At 52.9% G+C, this 10000-nt stretch overlaps 1 protein-coding gene across 1 annotated transcript in view; it reads right to left on the minus strand.

Moving 5' to 3' along the window:
- The window catches only part of antxr1d (ANTXR cell adhesion molecule 1d), a 29332-nt gene that overhangs the window by 7868 nt on the left and 11464 nt on the right, over nucleotides 1-10000 (minus strand). The window contains exons 10-17 of the mRNA XM_056609065.1: nucleotides 8585-8683; nucleotides 7780-7849; nucleotides 3818-3896; nucleotides 2867-2962; nucleotides 2586-2624; nucleotides 2076-2174; nucleotides 1444-1608; nucleotides 606-686 (exon numbers count right to left, since the gene is read on the minus strand). Coding sequence (XP_056465040.1) covers nucleotides 606-686; nucleotides 1444-1608; nucleotides 2076-2174; nucleotides 2586-2624; nucleotides 2867-2962; nucleotides 3818-3896; nucleotides 7780-7849; nucleotides 8585-8683 — 728 coding nt within the window. The remainder of the gene's footprint in view (nucleotides 1-605; nucleotides 687-1443; nucleotides 1609-2075; nucleotides 2175-2585; nucleotides 2625-2866; nucleotides 2963-3817; nucleotides 3897-7779; nucleotides 7850-8584; nucleotides 8684-10000) is intronic.

Consider the following 10000-nt stretch of genomic DNA (forward strand, 5'->3'; position numbering starts at 1 on the left):
AATAGACTGGATGCCTTGTTCCCACAAACCTCACTGTGTGAACAAGGGGAAACAATACTGAAACCGGGATGTTTTTGAACCGCTCTATAGCTCAAATGGAGTTTTGTGGTTGGGTTGTTGTATATCTGGTATAATCTGGTATAAGCCAAGTTATTTTCTGTGGGAGTGCGCTTTGAGGTTAGCTTATCTGGTCTCTGTGGGAGTGCGTAACAGTGCAAGCTCAGCTAGTTTTGTGTGGGAGTGCACTACGGCGCCAAATAAGCTGGTTTGTGCTAGCCTGGCTATTGCCAGACCAAGCTCAATCGTAGATTGAGCTTAGTCTGGGGAGGCTGTCGTCATTTTCTTCAGCACACGAGGTGTGATTAACGGGCCTAGTTCAACTGACTCTGTACGCAATTGGCTGCTTCCCTGTCGTCATTGCTCTATAGTTTCAGCCAAGGCTTAGCTAGTCTGTGTGTGAATGCGCTACAGTGTAAGCGAAGCTAGTTTCAGTGTGTGTAAGCTACAGTGTAAGCTAAGCTAGTGTGTGTGTGTGTGTGTGTGTGTGTGTGTGTGTGTGTGTGTGTGTGTGTGTGTGTGTGTGTGTGTGTGTGTGTGAGACTGACCTGGTCCCCTGGCTGCGGTCTCATCAGGGACACCTGGTCGTAGCCCCTCCTGAACAGAGCCCACAGAGCGTCCAGCTTCCCCTGGAGAACACACAGACGGTCAGACAGACAGACAGACAGACAGACAGAGGGTTAGAAAGATAGACAGACAGACAGACAGAGGGTTAGAAAGATAGACACACACACATAGAGGGACAGTCAGACACACACAAACAGACAGGCAGTCAGAAGGAATGCCCAGACAGGAAGACATATAGAAACAGATAAAACAGATAACCACACGCAGACAGACAGGAAAGCAGACGGACGCATATATTTACAAAGTGAGTCAGGTAGACACAAACAGGCAGTCAGTCAGGAAGAAGACACCCGCGCACGCACACACACACACACACACACACACACACACACACACACACACACACACACACACACACACACACACACACACACACACACACACACACACACACACACACACACAGGTGGTCAGACACACAGACAGGAAGTCAGAAAGAAGGGGCACAGGAAGACAGATAGACAGGAAACCAGGCACAGACAGACAGACAACCAGGGACAGACAACCAGACAGACAACCAGGGACAGACAGACAGACAACCAGGCACAGACAGACAGACAACCAGGCACAGACAGACAGAGAGACAACCAGGGACAGACAGACAGACAACCAGGGACAGACCAGACAGACAACCAGGGACAGACAGACAGACATATTGACGAACAGACAGACAGACAGACAGGCAGAGTTTAAGGTCATCAAATCAAAGGTCAGAGGGTAAACCAAAGACAGAGAGGGGCGGGGGGGTGGTGACCCTACCTTGATGGGAGTGTACCATGTCCTCTGCTGGGGGGGCCGGCGGGGGGGCTTGCGTGCTTTGGGTTCGTACGGCTCAAACTCCTGGTCGGGCATCTTGACCACGGCGTTCTTTGGCTTGTCCAGCTTGGCCCCCTCCTCAGTGGAGCCCTTCTCCCCCCACCGCACCTGGGGGGGGGGGGGGCAGAGCAGCACACCTCAGCCCCCTCCTCAAAGAGCTCCCGGAGCCGTGCACGGTGAAGGCTCACGTCACTCAATCACGGGCGCAACTCACGATTATTTTCCGAGTATTAGTATCAGTACATAATCAAATGATTAATATATGTTTCCCCTGTAGATGGGTGAATCATTCAGTCTATTCAATTTCATAAATATTATAAAATGCAGTCACCAATGACTAGAGTTCAAAGTGATAATATAATATTCATGAACCAAATGTTTAAAGTGAACCGCATCATTAAGTAGCAAATGTTGGTTGTTATTTGTACTTTTTACTCTGATCAATGACTCTGATCAGCCATTCGTTGAGGCCCGTGACTCAATGTGTGTGTGAGTGTGTGTACCTCCGTGTGTGTGTGTACCTCAATGTGTGTGTGTGTGTGTATACCTCCCTGTGTGTGTGTGTGTTTGTGTACCTCCATGCGCTTGATGCCCCCGACTCCGCGGCCCCCGTAGTAGGAGGCGTCCACCGTGGGCCACTTCTTCTTTGGCATCCCGTCCTCATCGTCTGATTCCTGGGAGGAGAACACCGGTGAGCCCCTGGTGGTCCCACCGTGGGTGACCCGTAGCCTAACCTGGACGCTCACTGCTGTGTCTCCAGAGTACTCCCATGTTTCTGCCTACATGTGGTGTTTTCATGCGAGGTAGTGTCGTGGTTAACGTGTTTGCGCGGCTTTGAGCTGCTGTGCCCACAGTGGGCGTCTGAATGGACCGATTCACATTTGAGTCCTGCAAGATCCGATGCTTTTACACAACAACATCTTGAGAGAGCAGAGCAGGCTCCCAGGGAACGCGCTGGCGCTAGAAATGTAATATCCTGTCCCAAAGACCTTCCATGATCCACGCATATAAATAAACCCTCCAATCAAAACACAGTCCTGACTGCCAGTGATGGAAGAAGTCCCTGATGGTTAAAGACGACTTACTGGCTCCGGCGGGGGTGGGGGGGGGGGCTCTTTGATGACCTGAGGAGGAAAAGGGGAAACACAGTCATGGTATCTGGTGATGTCATGGTGATGTCACGGTGACGTCACGGTGTTGTCACGGTGACGTCACGGTGTTGTCACGGCGACGTCACGGTGATCTCACGGCGACGTCACGTGTTGTCACGGCGACGTCACGGTGATCTCACCGTGACGTCGCCGTGACAACACGGCGATGTCACCGTGACGTCACGGTAACGTCACGGCGACGGAGCCCCACTCACCAGCGTGCAGCAGAGAGGCCAGAGCCACCACATCAGCATGACCCCCAGGAGCAGGAACAGAACCAGCAGGGAGACCAACACCATGGTGCCGTCGAACTGGGTCCACCGGGAACACACACAGGCATGAGTACACACACACACACACACACCGCATACATACACAACACACACAAACATGAGTACACACACACACACACCGCATACATACACAACACACACAGGCATGAGTACACTACACACATACATACCGCGTATATATATACACAAAACAGGGATGAGGAAACACAAATACACACACACAATCATTAGAGCGCATGCAAATACACACAAACATGGGCAAACACACACATACAGACACAAAATCATGAGCACACACACACACACACACACACACACACAATCATGAGCACACATACACACAAAAGCATGAGGAAACACACATACACCACACACACAAACACCAAATACAGTCCCACACTCAAGAGCCCACACACTATATACACAAGCAATGCCAGTGCCAAACACACACACACACACACACACACACACACACACACACACACACACACACACACACACACACACACACACACACACACACACACACACAGACTAAACCCCAAACAAATAGAACCACAGATAGAACGGTTGCATGCGGAAGACGAGAGCGTTGAAGGAAGTACTCACAGCTACCTCTGATGACAGTCAGAGCAGAGGAGCCAGAGAGAGACGGAGGAGGAGGAGGAGAGCACGGCTACCAGGAGAACAAGAGAACAACGGAGACGTTTAAAGAAGGGAAACTCAGGTTCACTCCTAATGAAGTAAGGAAAGGGCGGGAAAGACATGCTTCTCACATGCACCGACTGTTATTGTTAGTGGAGAACGGACACACACACACAAGGCGTGTGTGTGTGTCCCGTGCGCGGGCTTCCGGTGAGGCTGTGTACTCACACACTCAGTGGTGGTGATGTGCACGGAGCTGGTGATGTAGGAGAGGCCTTCGTTCATGCTCACCTGCAGGAAGATGATTCTGGAAAGGGAAACACCCACAATGCATGTGACTGGGAGCACACACACAAGGTCCTCTAACACACACACACACGCACGCACACACACACACACTAGGTCCTCTTAAACACACACACACGCACACAAGCAGACACTGCCGGAATTTCCTCTCTAACCTCTGCCAAATCGGACAGGCACCTGCTCGCTCACTTGCTAATATATGTAGCAAACACACACCCACATACACACGTATACACACATACATGTACGAGAAACACACACACACACACATGTGCACATGCATACACACAGCTGTGCATCGCCTTTTAGACGACAGAGAGCTGCCCTGCCCTTAGAAGGCATCTCTACTGAGGCTTGGATTGAAGCCAGGTCTTTAATGTAGGAACCACAGATAGCTCAATGGCTTCCTCTGCTCTCTGTGTTTAGTGATGCAGCCATGGTGATAAGGCCGTGCTGTCCGGGCCAGGCTGTAGGAGCGCGGAGCGATAGGCTGGTCTGTACGCAGAGCTGAGAATACGCCAGAGTGGCCGCAGCGAAGCAATCAACAGTCGATCAACGTGAGGGCGATGGTATTTTGAAATCGGAGATCACAACAACAGAGGATGAGACGGAGGAACGTCTGAAGGAGGGGAGGGGAGCGAGGAGGGGACGGTCGTTGGGGCGCAGGGTCCGGCTGACGGGAGAACGGGGGGCTTGTGCTGCGGTGACGGCCTGTGGGCGGTGGAGGAAGAACGGCGTTGAGGCTACGCTGAAAGTTGAAGGGGTGGGTGGGAGGGGGGGACCTCAGGGGAGACGGGAGGAAGTGGAGAGATTGGGGATGTGGGGGGGAGGTCCCTCCTGCCTTCCTCCCCCCAGGGATTCCCCCGCCCTCACCGCCGCGGCCGCAGCTCGTAACTCTCGACGACAAGAGGCAGCTCCTAACGAGAGATACAGGTGGCAGTCCTCTGCTGCTCCCTCCCCCTGCTCCAGATGGTAGGTCCTCCTCCTCCTCCTCCTCCCCCCTGTCCTGTTCTCCTCCTCCTCTTCCTCCCTGTCCTTTTCTCCTCCTCCTCCTCCTCCTCCCTGTTCTCCTCCTCCTCCTCCTCCTCCTCCTCCTCCTCCTCCCTGTTCTCCTCCTCCTCCTCCTCCTCCTCCTCCTCCTCCTCCTCCCTGTCCTTTTCTCCTCCTCCTCCTCCTCCTCCTCCCTGTTCTCCTCCTCCTCCTCCTCCCTGTCCTGTTCTCCTCCTCCTCTTCCTCCTCTGGGAGGCGGGCGGGCAGACAAGCAGGAGGAGCTGAGACGTATCCCTTCCTCGGCGACCGAGAGATCTCAGCGCCTATCAATCATCAATCTGCCCACTATATCTGTCTTTTGCCCCATGAGAGCGTGTGTGTGTGTGTGTGTGTGTGTGTGTGTGTGTGTGTTTGTGTGCGTCCGGAAGGTTCCCTGAGTCAACACAGATTTGTGTGATCGCAACCGTGGCGGCTTCATGGTATGAGACAAGGCTGGAAGGAGCAGGAGAGTGTGTAGGGTAAGGTGTGTGTGTGTGTGTGTGTGTGTGTGTGTGTGTGTGTGTGTGTGTGTGTGTGTGTGTGTGTGGATGGGTGGTGGAGGCATGCTTTGAGCGGGCAGCTTGGGTGGAGGACCTCCGTATCTTTGGGAGCTCAGCAACACACCGGGAACGCAACACGCAGCAGTGACACACATTGACGCCGTCCCTCAACCAATCAACATCCAGATCCGACTTGAGAGGAAGTGTCGGCGGCGGGGGGGGTCGCCCTCGCCGGAACGCGGGGCACTGGGAACACTGGGAACACTGGGAACACTGGGAGCACTGGGAACACTGGGAACACTGGGAACACCAACGCGTTCAGCAGACCATCATAGAACATGGAGCCTCGGACCACGAGAGAACCCTCCCCGCCGCCCCCCCCCCCGCCGCCCCCCCGCCGGCCTCACCCTCCCCACCGGGCCGGCTCCTTCCTCCCTCCGCTACGCCGGAGCACGGGGGTCTGGTGAGCCAGCTGCTCCGTCCACGGGGCTGTCGGCCCTTCCCCGGCTCACTTCCTCCCCGAGCACAGCGGCTGGCTTTGGGGACGACCCCCCCCCCCGCCCCGCCCCCGCCCCGCCCCGTCCCGCCCCTGGTCCCCGTCCACGCCGGGACGGCTCCTTCAGGCCCCATTGAGGCGCTAATGACGCGCTGTCCTCCACAGCAGAAGGCTGCGACACACACACACGCACACACATGCACTAAGCGCACACACACACATACGGACAAACACACACACACACACGCAAATAAGCGCACACACATACGGACGCACACACACACACACACACATACGGACACACACACACACACACACACACTGCCAGGTATTTCTGGGTACTTAGACACATGTGGACTGAAAACCCAGGACATTTATCTCACTAGAGTTTCAGCTCAGTCATTTGAGCTGAAACGTAATTGTGATATCTGGAGAGGGCACAGCGCCCAGGGAACAGCCCGGACACGACCAGGGTGTGAAGACAAAACCCCTCCCTGCTCTCACGTCTTCAGGACAACCCATGACTCCACTGGCGGACAAGATGAGCTCAAACCGTGGCTGGGAATCTGAGTGACAGCCACAAGACAGATGGACACCGGGGGGCGTCTGCGGCCGTCGGGCATGGGGTATAATTATGCATGCTGGGTTGGGGGTGGGTGGGGACGACGAGGCAGGAAGGGAAGGCCTGTCAGGCCTGGCTCCTCTCCTGGCCTGGCTCCGAGCTCCCCTCTGTCTTCTTCCACCGTAAAACTAACTTGTGTTGCAGGGAGCCCAGCGCCCCGGCCGGCCCCGAGGAGCCCTCTCACTCCCTCTCTGGGCCCGCGGAACCACCGACACCATGGGAGGACCATGGTGTCGGACAGGGATGGCGTAGACCCATGTGGCCCTCACGTGCATATACACAAAAGAACTACACACAAACACACTGAAAGACACCTAGCATGCCGCCTTGTAGACGTGCTCACTTCACCCATAGCGTATTGCAAATATCTTGGACTCTCGAGCCATGGTTGACTTCATCCCTGGCCACTCCTAAACTCTCCAGGATGGTCAGTGTGAACTACCCACGATGGGAACGTTTCCCTGTGAGAGTCATGTACACCCATGTGTCATTGAATGTTTGCTTGGTCGATTGCTGCCTGTATCTTCCCATGATCATGCTCTTAAATGTAATCAAATATTCTGCTGTCAATAAGGGTCCTAAAAAGAAGTTATCACACCGCCACACACAGATGGATGGACACATACACACACACACACACACACACACACACACACACACACACACACACACACACACACACACACACACACACACACACACACACACACACACACACACACACGGATGGACGAACCCACACACACACACCCACTCACACACACACACACACCGAGCCAAGCGGGTGCGTCTCCTTCTCCAGGAGGCTCTCATTAGGCGGTGTTCCTGGACTACTGTTGTCTCCTGATTGGGGTCTGGCTTCGTTAGACGTGACAAACACTGATTGATCACAAGTCGCGCGGTGACTTTGGATCCAATTTGCTCAAGGGCGCCAGTCTCGTGTTTCCGTCAGGACCAAGTTGTTTACACCGACAGGCGGAGGCGTGCGACTCCAGTGTTGACAGAACCAGACGTGGGAGAGGGAGCGTCTCGGCACGGAGCCTGAGTCAGCGGCCCCTCGGCAGAAGACCACCAGAGCTGAGCAGCATGAGGGGCTTCAGCCGCAGCAGCTGAGGTGGAGGTGGAGGTGGAGGTGGAGGTGGAGGTGGAGGTGGAGGTGGAGGTGGAGGAGGAGGTGGAGGTGGAGGTGGAGGTGGAGGTGGAGGTGGGAGCCAAGGTGAAGGGGTGGGTGCCTTACCTCCCCACTTCCTCTATGACGGGCGCGGGACAGAGCAGGAAGGTGTCTTCGATGCCCACCGGCTTCTCATCTGTGAAGGGAACACCATGCAGGCCCAGGTGTTATATGTAGGCACAGATTTAAAGTCATACCGCCTATAAATGCTATGGACTATTTATTAGCTTTTATGCAAAGGAGATTGCAGTGAATGTTGTATTATTGCCATACATCGTGTTAATGAGTAGGTAGAGATTAGGCATCTTTCTTGAGAAATCTAAGGGAGACTGAAGACCTTTAAGTGGAGGGTGAAACACCCTAACAACTAAACCATCCCGGGCTACGTGCTGAATGGTTTCACCAGCCCCCCTTTTGTTTAATCACAGCATTTTAAAAATGAACTCACAAAATAAACAGTGAAGGCTAGGGAAGGCATTTCATTTCAGAACAATTTTTCATCATATTTGTTGAAATTCTTTTTGCATCCAAACAGCAATCAATAAATGAAACGCTCTCTCAAAACAATGAAATAACCCTGTGGTGTCTGTGGCTGTAGCAGGCGTGTAATAGGCCTGTTCTATCATTCCGTTCTCAGGGTTGACATCACTTCTTCCCCAAGGCCAGGCCCAGCATTAATAAAGCCAGCCAGCTAGTCACGTACTTTGGGGGAGTTCCTACGAGTCGGGCCTGAAGGGAGGGTTGGGATTTTTACGGTTGGATACTTTCAGCATCAGGCTTAGTCTGGCTCCTTCCTCCCAATTGCCTCCCCTGGGTTTAATGGGACTGAACTGGACCAAGCTCTTGTAATGCTGTGCAATGGAAAGCTCACCCAGAGAGTGGGTGTCGTTGAGCTTGAAGCTGCAGAGGACTTGGTCCGTGTTCCTGGCATGGAGAAAGCCGTTGCCTCTCACTACCACCTGGAAACGCTCTGGAAATAGAAATATATATACGTTTTACTACCGCAGACATATATAGGCATGCTTAGATGTTAAACAAACAGTAAGTAGCATTGATCAGTCCATTTCTTGATCTAAAACTACTTCTGTAATTTTGGATACATGTCATTAATGAACGGTTGGGGCTAGGGCACTTTGCTCGAGAACGTCTACAGGTAGCCTGCGGAAATTGGGGTTCAATCCTACAACCTTTCTGGCTGGAAATCCAACACTCCAAACACTAGCAGCTACAAACGAACCAGGGGAAATTCATATGTGATTGTTGCTGATGCAAGTTGAAGTCATTAAGGGTGTGGCACAAACTGGAGCTGAAACAAGTGAAAACCTGTGTTCAAACAGAGCTAACTCCAGTGGTTCATTCAGGTCATATATCAGGGATCGTTCTGGCTAAGAAGCAAGTCATTTACTAATGCCTCGACAAGGCTTAAGGCTTATCCAGAGCCAAATGTTTCATTTGCTCAAATGAAGCTGTAGAATGTGTATGCCTCATTAGTGATTGATTGTGTATGTGCACTACTGTGTGTGTGTGTGTGTGTGTGTGTGTGTGTGTGTGTGTGTGTGTGTGTGTGTGTGTGTGTGTGTGTGTGTGTGTGTGTGTGTGTGTGTGTGTGTGTGTGTGTGTGTGTGTCTGTGTCAAAAGGCCATAATACACTCCACTGGCACGGATACCAAAAGTGCTGCTATTTACAAATATCTATGTCCGTGCCATAGCCAGGAGGGAACTCTTCTCAGGGTCTTCAGAATAGTGTATGTGTGTGTGTGTGTGTGTGTGTGTTTGTGCGTGTGTGTGTGTGTGTGTGTGTGTGTGTGTGTGTGTGTGTGCAGTTGTGTGTGTATGCACGTGCGACGGTGACACTATGTGTGTCTTTGTGACCTTTCGCTTGCCACAGGCGCCGTTAATGTGCACTGACGGGAACTGGGCAGCATATGCTGCAGTGTGTGCGTGGTCGCTAACCGGCATATGTTAGCGGCCGGGGAAAAAAACACTTTCCTACGCCTGCAAGGCTTACAGGACCGGAGTCAGAGTAGGACTGACCTCACCTATGGCACCGTGGCTTCAGTGTGTCTCTGCATGTGTGTGTGTGGGGGGTGAGCATACGCATGCATTTTGTACATGTGTTGAATGTGCATTCTGTTTGTGCGTTGTCTGGTTTTCCGTCGATCGGTATTGGATCGCAGTGCCGTACATCTGTGTGCGTGTGTGTGTGTGTGTGTGTGTGGGTGTGTGTTTGTGTGTTAGTATGTGTGTGTCCGTGATTGGAGACCCAAGCGGGTGGGTTGATTGTGTT

The sequence above is a fragment of the Gadus chalcogrammus genome, chromosome 15, assembly GCF_026213295.1.
Source record: "Gadus chalcogrammus isolate NIFS_2021 chromosome 15, NIFS_Gcha_1.0, whole genome shotgun sequence".
NCBI classification, from domain to species: Eukaryota; Metazoa; Chordata; class Actinopteri; order Gadiformes; family Gadidae; genus Gadus; species Gadus chalcogrammus.